Source organism: Heliangelus exortis, chromosome 15 (assembly GCF_036169615.1).
Source record: "Heliangelus exortis chromosome 15, bHelExo1.hap1, whole genome shotgun sequence".
Classification (NCBI taxonomy): domain Eukaryota; kingdom Metazoa; phylum Chordata; class Aves; order Apodiformes; family Trochilidae; genus Heliangelus; species Heliangelus exortis.
Window position 1 is genome coordinate 12,453,070 of NC_092436.1, and position 18,985 is coordinate 12,472,054.

Consider the following 18,985-nt stretch of genomic DNA (forward strand, 5'->3'; position numbering starts at 1 on the left):
AATAGGGGCAGGTAAGTTCATAACACATAAGAAAGCTGAAGGAATAAAAGACAAATGGAAACCTGAACTAGAAAATAATATAACATAGCAGATATTTCAGGTAGGCTTAAACTTCAGTTCCTTATAAAAGGAAAGCAATAATAGCCTATCAAAGAACTCATCCCTAGACTTAACAGAGCCTGATCATTGCATATTTCCTCAGTCAGAAATGTATTTTCTAATTTAATCCCAAAGTCAAGGTTTGCCAGGCTGCAGCTGCCTTATGTCAGCAGGTGAGGCTCAGAAATTCCTCTGAGGAAATTTGGGAAAAACTGCCTTATGTCAGCAGGCGAGGCTCAGAGATTCCTCTTTCCAACCTTAAGCCCCTCTAATAAAACATTTCCTTCAGCCTGCAGCCATGCTGGTGCTCTGGCTCTTGCAGTGCCAGAATGAGAAGGAACCCAATGGACACACACACTGGAAATAAAACATTTAATGTGTTTGCACATTTTGTTACCTTGCTAGTTGCACTGTCTCTTCCATGTGCATTATTCAACCAAAGAAAATTTTGGAAGGACAGAAAAACAATCCAAGTACAGATGAGAACTTCCCAGAAAGCTTGAACCAAACAGGAAAGGGGCTTGGAGAGAAGTGATGGCTAAACCCATGTGGTGATACTATTTCTCTGACTTCTTCTACATCAGTGTGAAAAATATGTTGAACTTGTTTAATTCTTAAATAGTTTTGCATAAGTTACAGTCACCACAATTTTGTTTAGTTTTCCAATTAAATTCTAGTAGTAAAAGTGTAAGTTCCCTATGGCCAGACTGTGGATGGTAGCCAGAAACAGGGGAATTTGGAAGCAAACCCAGAGAAGCACAGACTATCCATGGGCACTAATAAATCAGTCATACTTTCTGTGTAACTCTAATTATGGATCAGCAGAAAACCCAGGGAAAAGGCAGAGAGCCACCAGGCAAGTATAGTGTTCCTGATCAAAGAAAGAACAGAGCTGGCAGTGATGGGCTGTAGGATGCGGTCTGACCCTGGAGCTGGTAATGCCAAGGGGAGGCATTTCCATCAGCAGTCCTTAAGGATGTAAAAAGAAAAAATGAAAAACTGAGTCAAATTTGTTCTAACTAGACAGCTTCTCAGTTACCTATTTATTAAAAGCAAGAAGTCCTTAAGACAGTATTGTCTTCTGAAAAAAAAAAATTTTGCTGTGTGTTTTCTCTGAGCTGCCTTATTCTGAGACTCCCAGACCTGAAGACCAACCTGGGGATGGTTGGGTGGTCCAGCCCAGGCTGAGGGCAGGAATGGGGCAAGGTGGGTGGGCAGCCTGGGACATCCAGCTCTGCTGCCTGCACTCTCTGCTTCAGGGCAGCCACAGAGGCTTCCAGCACAGGGGCTGCCTCCAGATTCTGGGTTTGGCACGTGTCAGATGCAATTATCCATGGATTTAAAGGGATTTTCATCTCAGGGCTCTGTGGAGTGCTCTCAGGTAGGCTGTGGTGCTTGAGCTCTCTGAGAGCTTTTGTGGAAGGGGTGGGTGCAGGTGTGAGGGTGCTCAGCTGAAGGAGCATCTCATCTGTCCCAGGAGCATCTGCCTGTCTAACTTGGGAAGACTTTTAAGCCATTACTTCCCCAGCAAGCATCAGGAGTTAATACCATGGCTTTTCTTTTTTCAGCTCTTGATTTGTAATCCTCAGATTTATTCTGTAGAACAAGAGGCTTCTTTTAACTGTGATTGTTTACAATTGAGCAGAAATCAATTTCCATTAGTAAGGAAATAAGCACAAATGTAAAAAATTATGAATAGAGTAAAGAATGAACTGATAATTGCATCCTGTGTTCCCACACAGAGCAAGCCCCAGTTTACCACACTGCTGCTAGACATACCCATAAAGTACAGCAGAGAGGAGGCAGGCAGGAAGTATTATTACCCCTGGTCCTGCAAAGAGACCCCATCAGTTTTGCAAGCACCTGTCCACCAGGGCTCTGCAGGAAGGAGCCCTAAGGAGCTGTTCTTCAGGAACCTTTATTAGCTCTGCTAGAGTGGGCTGGCAAAGTGTGACACAATCAAAGCAAAAAGCATTGAGGCAACAAGCAAAAGAACATTTAAAAAACCCTAAATGCAGGCTGCAATATTGTTTCTGACATTTTAAATCTGATTTTGGCTGTTGATTTTTTATATACATACCTGAGATGTGACAAATGGCAATTAATTCTTAATTTTGGGTCAGGGCAGACCAAGGAAGCAGATCAGATTTGGGCTGTCACATAAGCTCGGTCAGAGCTGTGACAGGGTGTGATGGCACTGGATGGACGGATCCTACACCTGCCAGTAGAGAACTATTGGGGAATATTTTTGTGCATTTACTCTGTGCCAGATGGGTGTTGGTACCACATTTCACTGAGAGACGGGTTGTACTGTGACACCACTCAGGAGGGAGAAAGTTAGGTCTGAGAGACCCTGGCCTTGGTGACCATCTGGACATGTCCCCAAGAGCCCTTTCTGGAGTGTGGGGAGAAAGGACATGTTCTGAGTCGCATGAGAGGGAAAGGTTTCTCATTGCATTCATTTCTCAGATGACTTTTAAAATGTTTCTCACTCTTGGTAGGCTGGGTTGATAATGGTTCCCATAGGTTTTTACATGCTCATTGCTATTTTGTAAGGCTGTTTTTCAAGGGAACCTCATGATTATGTTTAGGAGTTTCCTCCATTTAAAAATTAACCTTAGAGTTATTCTTTTTACCCATCTTTGAAATACATCTCTTAATATCAGGTCTCCTTAACCAAACGTCTGGCTTTCCTTGTTTCAGATTCACTCAGGAGGTGTCTGTCTGTCAGAGATGGGGCTGAAGCTCTGCACAGAGAAGTGGCTGTGGAGCCTGGCCCTGCAGATGTGATGAGCTGATGGTGACTTTGGAAGCCAAGCACTAACAAACCAACTCTGAAAGTCTGGGACCCTGTTATATTGTTAGACAGATTTTTGACCCTTGTGAAAACTTTTTTTAAGATACCTTCTGCCTTTTTATATGTCTGGCCTAAATGTAAGGATATATACTAATGAAAACAATGGCAAATCAGACTTGGTTTGAAGAATATTTTCAGCCTTTCTTATCCACATTTATTATCCTTGCTTTATAAAATGGTGTAGAAGCAGTGCTTAACCAAAGAACAAAATAAACATGCATCCCTTCTAAACTGGTATCAGTTAATAATTCTCAGTAAATAGCATGTCATCAGTTAAAAACTCCAGGCTTACTCTGACTGAGGTCATATTTGTTTGAAAACTAGATGAAAGCTGGTTCAATTTTGTATGACATATTTTTGAAATAATAAATACTATTTTTCTACCAAATGCTATATATTTTGTTTCAACACAGACAGTTAATGACAATATGGACAACAAATCAGAAAGCTAAAAATAAATGTTTTTTACTATAAGTATAGTAAGAACATTGAGCATTTATGGCACGAAGTAAAATAAGACATGATGGAGCAAGCCTTAATGAACTACCAATAATATTTTAATTTCACAAGCACACATTTTCCACATCTTTCTGATCTGAAAAAAAGAAAATAAAGTTACTATTATACTGTATAAAAAGAGAAAAAGAAGAAATCTATCCACCACAACAAAAAAGAAAGCAGATAGTTAGACTTACAGCCCCTATTTGAACAGCGTATGGCACAGTGAAGATGAACTCATGCATCTGAAACAGCAAATTCCACAGATTTATCTTCACCACTCAGAGATGGTGCAGAGGTTGGTGGGTACCAGAACAAAATCCCTTCTCCAGGCCAAAGCTCCCACTCACCACACTGGGTTTGTGGGGAACAATGAATGTGGCTCTGTGGTGGGCAGCAGGTCCTGTGTGGGGGCTGAGGAAATACACAAATTATTGAAGCAAGATCTGACAAAAATTACAACTATTGAAGCAATAAGCCAACTAGTTTACAGTGTCGAAAAGCTATTATGTGCAATTACAAACTATTGCTATAGTGTTTTTTTCCTTATGTAAATAATTGATATCGTGTTTTTCATGCTTGCTTACATTTGGGTATTTAGTAACATTTCACTACTGTTTAGATAAGAATGGGAATTTTTAATTGAGGCCATCAGGGAGGAAAAGTTCATAACCAAATTTCTTATGGCTTTTTTTACAGTGTTTTCTTTGCACCTGTTGCTTTTCTGCACGTTTTTAAATCGTGGGAGGTAAAGCTGAAAGGGAGTAATTTTGGTAAGCAGTTTTCTGTTTATATTTAAGCTCAGCTGGAGAAAGTATTTAATCTACAGCCAAAGGGTTTGATTTCCAAGCATGATGAGTTGAGGAAAAACTTGAGAAACCAATTGTGAGATTATGAAAGAGCTGCAGATTTGGGGTGTTTCTACATGCAGCCTGATGCTGTATGCTGAGGTTTGAAAACTTTGCAGCAAGTATATGATCATTAGCAACACAAACACATAGGGATTAATACAGTCATTCTGTGTCCTGTTTCCCTTTCCATTTTGGTCCTTAAAGGAACCTGTGCTGCTAAGTCATGTTTTTAAAGCTGTCAGAGTGACCTGTGAAGGCGTGGGGTGAGCTGGGCTTTGGGGAAGGGTTTGTCCCTGTCACCTTGCTGGTGGGTGCAGAGCACGGTGCTGAGCAGTGCTGCCTCCTATGTGAACCTTTCCCTGGCCTTGCAGCTCCGTACACTGGCTTTAAAGGCTCAAGTGAAAGCAAATGGGTTGTGTGACTCCTTTTTCTTTGTCCTACGGTGGACATAACTACTGGTTGCCTATCTGTGCTCACCAGCTGACCTGGTTACTGCCAAAATTATCTGCTCTGCTGGGGCCTGGGGTTTGGCATATTGAAAAGGAGGGGACTGTGTGCCCCTATGGCTCATCGCTCAGATTTTAAGGATTGCTTTAATATTTTTATTGCTGTTTCCACCCCTGGGCTCTCAAATACATCTCTGAAATTTCCCTTCAAACATATCCCTTGTTATATCTTACAAGTGAGATTCTAAAGAGCATCTTATAAACTGGGTGAGCTCATGACAGGTATTTGAGCAGCAATTCAACCTTGGTTAACAATTGACAAGAGGAACTTATTTAGAGTAGTTGGTCGTATAAATAGGCTTGCTTTTAGGTTAGGAAATGGATGGCATAGCAAATAGTGTGTTTTATGATTCCAGATTCTTTGTTGAGAGACTTTACTGGCAGCTTTTTAAAAGGGCACTGTCAGAGGGGATATAGCCCAGGGTTTCCTCCTGTGTTAACAAAGCTTGTGTAATGCCTTATATGTATTTTTAAAAGACATGATTGCCTTAGGATGGATTGTTTTCTTCTGTAAAAAAAAAAATTAAAATTTTTAAAATTAAAAATAAAATAAATTTTTAGAAATACAAAAAAAAAAAAAAAAAAAGTGTAACAACAGAATGAAAATGTCAGAAGGGAAACACCACTCAGACCATGAATGGTTTCATCTCTGGAAACCAGCGCGAGGCTGCCTGATGATACAAACAGCTTGGGACTGTAAAAGAGCTCTGACTCTCCCTCAGCTGCATTTTTATATTGGTACAGTGAAAAGCACTGACAGATGAACCTCAGGTGTCTGCCCCTCTGTGAGGGTGAGCAAACCCCCTGAGAGCAGCCTGGCACCCCACAGGCTCAACTCACTCCAGAGAGCTCAGGCTCTGCCTGGGGAAAACACCAAGTTCTCATCCCTTGCCCTGCTTGCATAACGAGGCTTCAGAGAAACTCAGCTTCCAGTATATGCACACCTTACAAAATAATTCTTTAGACTTGTTAATGTTTTATTGTAGTACGAGTTTATGATGACAGCAAACCTTTCAAACTGTAGAGAGATAACATGCTTCCTTGCTGTATTAAAAAATAATGTTAGAGTAGACTTCATGTACCGTAGTTTAGACTGCTGATAAGAGGCGCTTCTTTGACAACATTCTTTTTGAGGTTTACAGAAAGCATAATAAAATATGTAAGTTACACTTCTACAAACAAAAGCCATAACATAAGTTATTTATAAGTATGAGATCCAAACACTATCACGATAAATAAACCTTAATGGATACCTGCGGCATCCATCCTAATGTAATTTGCCCAACAAAAGTCATATTTAGTAGAAAAATCTGGCAGCAGCAGCTTGTTGGTGTATAAAATAAGAATAGGATAGAGAAGAAAGGCCAGTTGAAACATCAGCAGCTTTCCTGGGCTTAGGCATGGACCTGCAATACCTTCCAACCTTCTCCTTCCACTGGGGTGGGTGCTGCTGCTCAGGGAGACCGAATGCCTTTCTATCTGTCAGGGTTTGTCCCTGGCACTGGGATGTCCCCAGTCAGCTTCACTTTTATCAGAGATGGCAGAAAGAAATTGCGCCCTGTTTGTCCATCACCCCCTGAGCTCCCTTCCCTGGCTGTTCTTCCCCAGGCCTTCCCTCCACCCTCCCTGTCCCATCTGCTCTCAGGTGTTCAGGGACTGATGCACAGATTCTGAGCTAGAACTGTTTAGGATTTTTTAATGTAATGGTTATGGGTTACCAACCCAATCAGGATGAGCTTTGAAATGCAAATGGAAGCCACTGAGGCAGAGGCTGCCACTCACTGAGTGGGGTTTACCTGTTTTCACCTACAGGGTGAGGAATGTAGAGGATGAGAAATTTTATTGGCTTATCACTGTGCTGGTGCACTGAGCTCCTTAGACGGGATGGGAAATATCCATTGGGGAAAGGGCTGGTGAGGGTGGGCTTCAGCTCCCCAGCCCTTCCCCTCTGCTGGTGTGGGGTGAAGATCTCCCCAGCTTCAGGGGAGAGGGGCAGCCCCTGGGCTGAGAGAAGGAGCAGAGGGGAATGAGCTTTACACCAGGACTCTTGCCTCAGGAAGGGAGCAGCTGATTTAACCCTTGGGGCTTGAAAGAACTGCTGAGCACCCAGAGCTGACTGCCTGACCCTGGCATTGTTCCCCAAGGAAGGGAGCTGCCTGCCTGTGAGAGCATGGCCACAGGCATGGCACCCCAGAGTCCCTTTCTGTCACCAGGACGTAGTAGTGAGACCAGTGTTGATCCTGGGGCTTGTTGGCCATGGTGGCCTGCACCCAAGGGGGTTCAGCCCTGGTGGGGGGACCCACAGTGTCTCCCAGGACCCTACAGGAGAAGGTACTAGGGGCAGGAGCTCATCACCCTCCTGTGTGCATACCCCAGCCCCTGCTGTCCAGCGTGTTCCCCCAAGAGGGCACAGGCAGAGATCAGCCAGCAGCTTGCTGCACATAAATTGCTTTTTACAGTCACTTTCTCATCCCCCTTCCCATGCCAGCATGCAGAGCACCCATGTCCCTCTGCAGCCTGAATAATGGTACCATCGCACAGGCCCCCAGGGATCCTACTTCCAGTGCTACAGGTGAGGAGCAAATCCTTTGTAACAGTGCAAATCTGTTACAGGAGCAAATCTTATGTAACAGTGGTGTGCTGAACACTCAAAAAATACATTGAGTTTATGCAGCAATTTTGTTTAGTATGAAGCCTCACCCCACAGTATCCCTCTAGTAAAGGCTGTGGAGAACAGGACTGACTTTGCCCACTCCGTGATCTGCTGCCAAAACCAGGAGCTACAGCAAAAACATCTCAGTATCTGCTGCTACATTCTCATCATCCTGTTACCTTATGGGAAGAGACAAAACCTGAAGCCACGGGTGCTGGCATCTCTCTGCAGCCACCAGTGTCTCCAGCAGCTCCACACTGAGCTCTGGCAGCAGGCTCCCCCTCCCCAGGCTTCCCAGCTGCTGGGGATAGTGACCAGTTCCCAACCTGTGAATTCCTGACTGATAAAGGAGGGTCTGAGAACAACAGAGGAGTTTGATTCATGCAAGATGATACAGCCTTTAGTGCCAGATACAGAAAGATAACTGAATCGTGGTGACAGCTGGTGAGGCAGCATGAAGGTGCTGCTGAAGACCAGAGCTTCTGGTAAGACTGGTCAGACCCCTCTCCTCTAAGCTCCTTCTCCTCCCAAAGTGTCAGGTCCTGCACTTTGGCCACAACAACCCCATGCAGTGCTACAGGCTGGGGACAGAGTGGTTGGAGAGCAGCCAGACAGAGAAGGACCTTGGAGTTTGGATTGACAGGAAACTGAACATGAGCCAACAGTGTGCCCAGGTAGCCAAGAAGGCCAATGGCATCCTGGCCTGTATCAGGAACAGTGTGGTCAGCAAGTCCAAGGAAGTGATTCTGCCCCTGTACTCAGCGCTGGTGAGGCCACACCTCAAGTACTGTGCCCAGTTCTGGGCCCCTCAGTTTAGGAAGGATATCGAGGTCCTGGAGCAGGTCCAAAGGAAGGCAACTAGGCTGGTGAAGGGACTCGAGCACAGATCCTGTGAGGAGAGGCTGAGGGAGCTGGGGCTTTTCAGCCTGGAGAAGAGGAGGCTCGGAGGAGACCTCATCACTCTCTACAACTCCGTGAAAGGAGGTTGTAGCCAGGTGGGGGTTGGTCTCTTTTCCCAGGCAACTCTCAGCAAAACAAGAGGGCACAGCCTTAAGTTGTGCCGGGGGAGGTTTAGGTTGGACATTAGAAAGAATTTCTTTACAGAGAGGGTGATCAAGCATTGGAATGGGCTGCCCTGGGAAGTAGTGTATTCTCCACCCGTGGAGATATTTAAAAAGAGACTGGATGTGGCACTCAGTGCCATAGTCTAGTAACTGCAGTGGTAATGGATCAAGGGTTGGACTTGATGATCTCTGAGGTCCCTTCCAACCCAGCTGATTCTATGATTCTATGATTCTGTGATGGGAAGCACCTCAGACAAGGGTCACCAGGGCCATTGCGGGTCCCAAATGAAGGAGTCTTTGGAGAAATCAGAGCTTCTGGACACCCGGATATGCAGGACAGTGGGTCAGGAAGGGCAGTTCAGGATGCACCGAGATGGATGGTCCCCAGTCCCAGGGTGCTTCCTCGTCTCCAGCCCACGTGCGAGCAGCCACAGCGGGCACAGGAAGGGTTTAGCAGCCCCCTGGTCTGGGCACAGCCTCGCAGGAGCTGCTAGAGCCCAACCAGATGTCCAAATAAACCCCCTGCCCCCGGGTACCATGGGAGAGCATCAACCACGCCGCAGCCCCCTGCTCTCAGCCGGCTGCGCCAGGCTACTCGACCGGAGCTGCGCAGTAATGCGCCATCAATTAGCAGCCCATTATTATAAAATGCTGCCTCCTGGCTTGAAAAGGCTGGAGGAGCCCCGCAGTGGTTTCTCTTGGTCTCGTGCCCAGACACTTGTCCCTCTCACCTTAGAAACAAAATGCCTCGTTTTCAAAAATAATTATTGGTAGAGATTTAGGGGAAAAAAAAAAAGGAAAAAAAAAAGGAAAAAAAAAAAAAAAAAAAAAAAAAAAAAAAAAAAAAAAAAAAAAAAAAAAGAGGGAAAAAAAAAAGTGTGATGGATCGATGGATCAATGAGGCCCTGCTAAATTTTTACAGTAAAAATGTAACTGAGACTCCTTTACAGCAGAGCTGCAGGGGGGATGCTGCCTTTGCCTGTCAAGGCTGCACATCGTCCTGGCCCGTCCCTGGGGGGCTCTGCACTGTGCCAGAGCCAGCATTGGACCCTCCCAAGGTGCAGCCAGATTTAAATCTGTGGTCTCATCTGGGTCCCTGTTGTGCCACACGGTGGGAGGATGATGGAGTGGGAGGGAAGCCTGAGGCTGCAGTGGGCAATGGCCCTTCTCTGTTTGGTCTCCATTACCCACCAGCCCTGTACCACCCCCCTGTCCTTATCACTCCCGGGCACCACATGACATTCTGGCACTGCCAACGTCTTCCCAAGGGGTTTTTGTTCTCTATGGTGCTGGGATGTGCCCAGGAGAGGGGACCATCCCTGTCGCTCCTCTGCTTTCCAGGGATGGTTGCAGCTACCAGGTTTGCAGCCCCCTTTCTTCCCCTTTGCAGCACATCCTGCAGACCTGGCCATGGATGCAGCAGAGGTTGGTGCCTGCAGTGCACATGCTGAGGCACAGCTGGGGTCACTGCTGGCAAATCTGCTCCAAATGTGGAATATACAGCAATGTCTGGTGCTGCAGTGGAAGGGGAGTGATGGAGCTGCCTTGCTTTGGAAATGCAGAGGCAGATGAGGTCGGGTCAGTGCATATTTCATCATGTGTTTTCATTATCTCTCCCTACAGGAATCACTTGGGAAGCTGAATGGTGGTATGAGCTGCTGTAGGACAGGTGGCAGACCCTGTGAGGATGCAGATCCTGTGAGGGCACCCACCCTGTGGGGTCCAGAGGTGTTTCCAGGGCTGAGGAGTGCACCTGCACACTGTAACCAAACCTGGTGACCATGGCAGGCTGTGGCATATCTCCCTGCATATTCCCCTGTGGCAGCCAGGCCTGGAAGCAGCTCTGGGCTTTAGGGACAGATGAGGTGGAGACTGCTTTTCTGCCCCCAGTGATTCCTGGGGAAAAACTGGGAGAGGGTACCTCCTGCTCAGTGGTGCTGGGGAGGTGGTCACTCCTCTTACATAGCAGGACATTTCTCCCTCTTAACTATGCCCTTCCTTGTCTTTGCAGGCAGCTGGATGCAGCAGGCTCTGGACCCAAACACTGCCACACCAGCCCAGCTCCCTGAGGGTGCTGGAGGATCTTTGCCTCAGCAGGGATGCACTGTGCTGCTTTCTGCCAGCACTGCACACTCAGTCTGCATCACAGCTGATATTTTACAATGGGCTGTCTGTGTTTTACAGGGAATGACAATACCCTCCCCACAACCTCCCCCTGGACCTTTACCTTCTCAGCCTCCCCCTGCCTACAGGGTTCCAGGGCTTCCCCACTGGTGCTGTGGGGCTGGCTGGCTGTGGGGTGCTGGCTGTTCACCCCTACACATCTGGACACTGTCCTGCAGGTGGTTCACCCATTCAACCTCCCTGTGCCTGGCTTAGAGGTGCTGCTTGTAGCTGGGCACTTGCAGGCTGGCCTCATGCCATCCAGAGGCCACACCATGCTGTGCTGTGTCGTCCCATGTTGTCCCATGCAGAGCCCATGCCGTGCTGTACTGTGTCATGCTGTGTTGGGCCATACCATGCCTTGTTGTGCCATGCAGAGCCCCTGCCATGCCATGCTGTGCCATGATGGGGGACTGGCTGAAGCCCAGAGGGGTCCAGGGCTCTCAGTTTAGCTCCTCTGATCAGGAGCTGCCTCGGCATAGGGCAGTGGGGACACATTGCAAGTCCCCGGTGGCTGCACAGGGGTCCCGCTGTCTCCCCCTGCCTTGAGGGGCCCTGAGCTGGGTCTGGCTCCCGGACGGCACGGAGAATCCCGGGTCACCCCTAGCAGGCACTCCCCCGGCCCCAGGCACTGCTGGGGGTGGGCAGCACTTTGCCGCTCCGTGGGACCCGGGGGTACCTGGGGAACCGGCTCCGGGCCAGGCCGTTGGGGCCGCATCTCTGCTCTTTTCCGTGCCGGCGGGCGGGGGGTCCCAAGGAGGAGAGGAGGAGGCGGGCGTGGAGCCACCGAACACTGCGCTTGGCAAAGCGGATGCGGATTTGGGAGCGGTGCCGCGGGGCTACGAGCCCACAGCCTGCGGAGGGGCGAGGGAGGCGAGGCGGCTGCGGGAGATATGCATTTAAGGATACCATACGTCCCGGGTTATTAATTATAAAACATAATTAAAGTAAAACTGCAGAACGTCAACATATTAAATTTAAAAGCTAATATTAAAATAGAGTTAATATTTAATAAGGTAACCGAGCATTACAAAGCTGTACGCTGATACTCTATATTTAACTGTGTAAAACCAGGAGAGTTTTCCCAAAGAAAAATGTATTGTTTAGCTGATTATCAAAGACTTTGTGATATATTATCCATTTCACAAAAATAATATAGATATCTTTTTAAATATAGTAATAAAAACATACTAGCGCCTTTTAAATATACTATTACTTACCACCCCTTTTCATATTGTACTATCACAGACACTTTGGAATTGGTTTAAAAGCACATCATTCATTATTCAAAGCTCATCTTTGCATATTATTTCAGCTCAAGTCTGCCAGGCTCCCTGTGAAATCGTTCACAAAATTGATAACAGCAGACACACACGCAATAAAAAGATAGCCTTGGGCAGCCCGAGTTCCCATTATGCAGATCAAGCTGCAATTTTCTCTAACAAAGCCTGCCCTGATTCAGGACTGGGTGTCACTTTCTTTATTTATTTATCCTGCCTTTCCCACCCCCCCTTTTTCCTCCTCCTTTTCTCTCCTTCCTCCCGCCAGCTCCCCGCCCTCCCCGCCGGGCCGGCCGCAGCGGAACCCCGAGAGCTGGTCGCCCCGCGGCTCTTCCCGGTGGCCCCGCCCGGCCCCGCACCGTTTTGCCGGGATCGTCTCAATCCGATTAGCTCCGCTCCGGGGGAGCGGCGGCTGATGGCGGCTCCGCTCGCACCCGCCCGCACCCGCCGCACCGAGCGGGGACAATCGGATTAGGCTGCCCGGAGGCGGCACCGGTCGGTCCCCCCAGGGAGGGCGGGTGTTTAAAAGCCGTGTTAATGACCGCCGGGCGGGGCGGGGCCGGGGTCCCGCCATGCGCTGAGCCGGGGGAACCCTCCGACGGCCGCCGGCAGGGATTCGTCTTTGCCGGGGCCGCCGCTCCCCGCTCAGCGCCGAGAAACTTCAGCCGGCGGCCGGCGGGGCCCGTCGAGACCGAGGCCCGGCCGGACCCCACACCCCAGCGGGACTGGGGGGGGTGGGAAAGGCATCCCTGGCCCCAGTCCCGTTTCTGCCGCCGGGACCAGGCGAGAGAGCGGGAAGCGGGACCGCGGCCCTCGGGTAGCACCCGCCACCCCCCCGCCTCGGGCGGGCTCCGTGCACCAGAACCGGAGGCTCGACGGGTTCGTTTGCGTTCGTTGCCGCCGGAACGATTCGGCGCGTTCTGGTAATTGAATGCTAAGGTTTAAAAACTAATCAAGTCCCTCCTGTCACCGCTCCGGCATCCCGGGATCACCCTGCCAGGTGCTGATCAAATGCCATTACATTCTATTAACAGGGAAATTCTATTCCCTGTTTTCATTTCCCTTTATAAGAGGTAACCTAAGTAAATGCGTTATTTAATTTTTAACGCCTTAAGTCCAATTTGGACTTTAGGGACCGTCTGCAAACTCGCTCGCCGGCCGCGCCAGGCTGCGAACGAAACACAAACGGAATCTCGCCCCGCGGGGCCCCGGAACCCCCTCGGGCACCGCCTCGGGCCCCCGCTCCGCGCTGCCACCGGGCCGGACGCTTGGCCCGGCCGATGACGTTCGGCGGCGTGATGGGGACCGCGGAGCGGCCGTCGGGAAAGGGAGTGTCGGGGGTCAGGAGGCGTCGGAGGTTTCGGGAGGGAGCGGGACGGTGCCCCCGACGTGCGGCCCGACCCCGACCCTGACCCCGGTCCAGTCCGGCCACCGCGCCCCCGCCCGCCGCGCGCGGCCCCATTGTTCGCGCGCCCCAGTGATGTCACCGCGGCGGCGGCGGCGGAGCCCCCCGCGCCCGGGCGCGAGGCCGGTGCCCGCTCGTCGCGAGCCAATGGGAGCGCAGAGGATGGGCGGCGGCGGCCAATGGCGGCAGCGGGGGCAGCACGCGGCGCGGAGCGCGCGGCGGCCCCGAGGAGATGACGGGGCGGCTGCCGGGGCGGCGCGCGCTCGGCAAAGTTTGGTGGCGGCGCGCGGCGGGTCCGGGCGGGCCGCGGAGCGGAGAGAGGAGGCGGAGGGGCTGAGAGTGGGAACCGAGGGGAGCGGGGCGGCGGCGGCGGAGGAGGCGGAGGAGGATGGATCCGCCGGCGGGCGCGCAGGGCCAGCACCAGCACGAGCCCATCAGCTTCGGCATCGACCAAATCCTCAACAGCCCCGAGCAGGAGACCGCTCCCCCGCCGCCCCCCCGGGGCCCCGACGGCGCGACCTTCCTGGGCGGCCCCGGCGGCCGTGGCGGCGCACCCTACCCGGCCCTGCCGGCCCCCTTCCCGGCCATCGCCGCGCCCTTCGAGGACTCGGGATCTTACAGTGTGAACCTCAGCCTGGCCCCAGCCGGCGTGATCCGGGTGCCGGCGCACAGGCCCATCCCCGGGGCCGTGCCGCCGCCCATCTCCAGCGCTATCCCGGCTATGCCCGCCGTGCCCAGCCTGGGCAGCCTCAACTTCCCCTGGATGGAGAGCAGCAGGCGCTTCGTCAAGGACAGGTTCACAGGTAAGGCTCCGGGACGGAGCGGGCGAACCCTTCCCGGCAACGAACGGAAGGGCGAATAAAAACGAGAAAACGAAATAATGAGATTGAGAACACTAATAATAAAAGCGAAGGCGGCTCGCTTTATGTTTCCCTCCCCCGCTCTCGCTTGCAGCGACCCGAAAAAAATCGCTCTCCCGCCGGCGTGGCCAGCGCGGGTCTAGCGGCGGGGCGTCCCCGGGGGGCGGCCGGGGCCCGTTCGCCTACACATCCCTTCGGCCCGGTGTGGAAGCTAGAGCTGGGGGGGAACCGGTTCCTTCGGGGGACGGCGGGGCGGCCGTCGGGCAGAGTCGCGGCCCCGGGGCGGGGGGCGGCCGGCACCGTGCGGGCGCGGAGCTGACCCCTGTGCTTCCCACCCGGGCAGCGGCCGCGGCTCTGACACCCTTCACGGTGACACGGCGGATCGGGCATCCCTACCAGAACCGGACCCCGCCGAAGCGCAAGAAGCCACGGACATCCTTCTCACGGGTACAGATCTGCGAGCTGGAGAAGCGCTTCCATCGGCAGAAGTACCTGGCCTCGGCCGAGCGTGCTGCCCTCGCCAAGTCCCTCAAGATGACGGACGCCCAGGTGAAGACCTGGTTCCAGAACCGGCGCACCAAGTGGCGGTGAGTCCCGCGTTCCCGGGGCCGCCCCGGCCCGCCAACACCCCTGGCGGGCCCCCCTCCCCTGGCCCGGCATCCCGGGAAGCCCCGGCTCCGGCCGAGAGTGCACCACTCCCGGCAGAGAAACGGTTGGGGGAGGAATTTATAGTATTATCATATTATTATTGTAGTTATTTATTTTTATGGTTTTCTTCTTTTATGGTCCACAATTTGGCAACCGAGGAATTGTTAGTAGGAACGGGGAATTGCTTGAAGAAAAGGGCAGATATTGGGAAAAAACTAAAATCAAACGGGTAATTATTAGATAAAACCGGGGCAATACTGAGGAAACGGGAATATTTGGAAACGAGGTATGAATGGGAAACAGGGGGGCTCCCAGGCGTTTTTTTCCGCCCCGAATTCCTCTATTACAGGCCGAGCAGCTGCCGCCCACCCGGCGGTGCCCGGCCCTGGTAGGGAGCTGCGTGCTGCGGGTGTACCGGTGGTGCCCGTACCACCTCTCTGCCCGCAAGGGATGCACCGGCAGCCCCGCGCTCGGTTCCCGCGGCCCCTCCAGCGAAGCGGACGGTGGCTACCGAGTATTCCGGTCGTAGAATCCCGGGGCTGCCCGGGGCTTGGGCTGAGCGTGTCCCTCTCAGGCGGCAGACGGCGGAGGAGCGGGAGGCCGAGCGGCAGCAGGCGAGCCGGCTGATGCTGCAGCTGCAGCACGACGCTTTCCAGAAGTCGCTGAACGAGTCGATCCAGCCCGACCCGCTGTGCCTGCACAACTCATCGCTGTTCGCGCTGCAGAACCTGCAGCCCTGGGAGGAGGAGAGCGCCAAGATCCCCCCGGTCACCTCCCTCGTCTGAGCCCGGCAGCCCCGGGGCACGCAGCGGACTGGCCCGCGGAGCTCGGCCGGCGGCTCGCCCCGCCGCAGACGGGGTGGGCGCGAGGGGTGGCGAGCGGGACGCCCAGGGCCAGGGCCGCGGCACTTCCCCGGGGCCGGCGAGAAGCGGAGCCGCCGGGCGTTGCCGTGGCGGGGCCCCGCGCTCCGCTTGTATATTCGTGTCGATGTTCCACTAGGAAGGGAAATATGTCACTTTTTGTAAGAAGTGTTAATAATTTAATTTATTTATGCATTGAGATTTTGGGCACTATTAATATGGAATTATATAAAACCTCAATTATTTATATCGAAAACTGAACATAGGTATTTTGTGTTGGCTTTGGAACAAAAGGCTATTTTTTTTTTTCCTGTTCTGAGGATAGTCTAAAGAAAAAAAAATACCTACCTATCACTTAGCAGAGGGGACTAAGTGGAGCCTGTGATGACTCATTAGTTTCGGAAACCCTAATAAGCTGAAAAGCGGTAGCCAGGTCACCCCAGGTGAAGTTAATGTCAGCTGTAATTTATTCACAGTAGTAATAAGGGCTCCTTTCAGTCAACACACACTCGGTTTTGTCCTCACCTTTCCAGCCGATGAGCTTTAGCGCACCGAAACAGCACCCGCACCCTCTCCTTTCGCGACCGACTCTTGAGAAAGCGCCTTATGTTTCATAATAAAGAAGATTTGGGGTTGACACAGACCATGTATAATACTTTGTACTTTCCAAGACGTGTAAATAAAACGTTTTCTTTACAAACCCCTCTCCTCTCCCTGCCTGCTGCCGCGCCGGGGAAGAGCCGAGCCCTCCGCCGGGCCGGGTGGCTGCGGGGTGGGCAGCAGCCGGAGGCTGCCGCGGTTCTTCAGCGGAGACAGAGGTGAGGAGCCGGCGAGGGCGAGGGGAGCATTGTCGGGAGCGGGGGCGGCTGTTCCCTGGGCTCCTAGGCGCTCTGTAGGTGCTGGGTAGGGGGACAGGGAACGGCCGGTGGGATGGTGCTCGTTCCTGGTAAAGTTCCCAGCCCAAACCTACGGTTCCGAGCCGCTCCTCTGGAGGCACCTGGAGGGTTTGTTTCCCGGCCTTCTCTATGGCCCTGACCGTGGCCACCGGCCCCTCGGTGTTTGCCTGCAGCGGGTCTCCTTTAACTACCTGTGTGCCGGGGTTATGTTTTTTAAGAGAAAAAACGCCCACAGTTCTGCGGATCCGGTGTTCGGTCTTCAGCGAGTGGGGAAACTGTAAAAATGGTATTTTTTTAGAAAGCAGCGATGGTCCAGGCAGGTTTTCTTTTGCTACGGGCGGGACCTCGAGCCCCCTGTGGGCGTCCGGAGGGGTGGGCTCGGCCTCTGCCTCGGCGGGAAGCGCAGCTCAGCTCCGGCCGCCTTGACTCGGCAGAAGTTCTATGGCGTTCCCAGCCCTGGGCTCTGGTGTTTCCCCGGCCCGGCCACGGGAACGGGCATTTTACGGGCAATTAGGCAGGCAGGACGAGGGATTTCGAAAATACGTCCCCGGCCGGCCCTTGGTCCCAGCGGTACCGGGACACGGGCTCGGGCTGTCGCAGGAATTTGGTTTGTCGGGGGAAGGTTGTGGTGGTCCAAAGGCAGGGCCAAATCCTGGCACAGAGTGCGTGATGGTGCTGGGAACGTGGACTGGTACCGTTCATCAGCCGGGAATATGCAGCGTGTACTGGAAAGCACCGATGGATGGGAGGTGTCTGGCAGGGAAGGTGGAAAAAAACAAAACCAAAACCAAACAAACCAAACAAACCAAAAAAAAAAAAAAAAAAAAAAAAAAAAAGAATCTATACCTGGCTGCAGGGCCTAGGTGGGGAACTCCCGCACCTCCGCGGTGCGTGGCCCTGTCCCTGACCCCAGGCATAGCCCTGTCGCTGCTGTGCAGTAGCCGAACCCGTTCCCCGTTTGGTTCATTCCTTCATTCCTTTCCCCATCGCGTTTATCTGCCGGGCTGCGGCTGCTGGTGCCGGGCGGGAGCGGGGCTGGGACCACATCGCGGGGCACAGCTCGGCCCTGGGGTTGTCATCGCGTTACTCTCGACGTTAGCCCCGAATACAGAGCAGAGGGATAGAGACCCGAAGTAGCTCCTGCAGGGCAGCCGGGACGTAATCCGTGTGTTAGCTAAAACATGGCTCTGAGCAGCGCAAGGGGGTCGGAATAAATGGAGACCCATACTTACACGTGTATTTGCTGTTCCGCTTTATCTGTACCCCCTAATATCTATAAACCGCATTGTTTCCAAACAACCTTTGCTCTTTAACTGTGTGAGCATCCCGTGCCCATAAACTGAACTCCCGTGTCCCTGATTTCTCTGCCGTTTTCCCTGAAACTGCTGCATGCCAAAAGGTGTGTATTTGCAGAGAGCATAATGATGCTGCGTGTTGCAGTCATCAGCTGAGTGGCAGGCGAGGATCTAGTGTAAAGCCACCGAGCGATTACAGCCCGGTTATTAAAAGCAGTACAAGAGGGTCCAAGCTCGGCCGTGCCGTCCCGGGCTCTCCTCCCCGCTGCCCTCGGGGCTCTGCTGCAGGCAGTGGGATCAAGGCTTAGGGTGTACCAACTGTCCAAAGGACTTAAGAAAGCGGTAGCTTCCCTTCAGCCATCTGAACAGCTGCTGGGTACTGGGCCTCATAGTGGGATCTGCGCACTTGGGCTCGCTGGGGTTATTGCTGGCGTCTTTGTTGCTGGGAAGCTGGTCTTGAGGTTTAGAGCTGTGCTGAGGACGAGGGAGGTGGGCTGCCTCGTGCACCCACATCACGTAAGACAAAACTGCATGGGTGGCACTGGGGTACTGGTGTGAGTGGTGGTGCCGGAGGGGGCAGAAGGAGGGTGCTACCTAAGGGTACTCTGCCCAGTAAACCCAGCGCTTAGTGGAACCTCAGGGAAACACTTGTGGGAACAAATACACAATGTTTCCCTCTCTGTGGCTGAGAGCACTGTTCCCTGCCAGGCTGATTCGGGTGCCATAGGATCCCTGCTCTAAAGGTCCATCAACAGACAAAGCTACCCGTATGGACTTGCACAGACTTCGGACCGTACCAGCTTGAGCCTCACCGTCCCAAGGAATGTAATCCCGGGGGATGTGGGTGCCCCGTGCAGGAGACGACAACTTCTGGAGGTGGGCTGGCTGTTGTTCTGATCCCGTTTATGTTTCTGCTCACATACTGTGCTTGTGCTGCGTGTTGGACAGCTGTAGCCCAGGCTGCTGTGTACGAGCAGAAGTTTGACCTCCCAAGTTCTGAAACAGATTTTCTGCAGTGTGAGCTCTGCCTAGTTGCGATGGAGTGGGGTT

General features: G+C 52.3%; 1 protein-coding gene across 1 annotated transcript; it reads left to right on the plus strand.

The window, feature by feature from the left end:
* Positions 1-13,708: 13,708 nt before the first annotated feature.
* On the plus strand, positions 13,709-15,761 carry TLX3 (T cell leukemia homeobox 3). Its single transcript, XM_071758731.1, has 3 exons — positions 13,709-14,179; positions 14,580-14,823; positions 15,459-15,761. The coding sequence occupies exons 1-3, from the start codon at positions 13,765-13,767 to the stop codon at positions 15,667-15,669; spliced, it is 870 nt and encodes a 289-aa protein (XP_071614832.1). The 5' UTR covers positions 13,709-13,764; the 3' UTR covers positions 15,670-15,761.
* Positions 15,762-18,985: the final 3,224 nt, after the last annotated feature.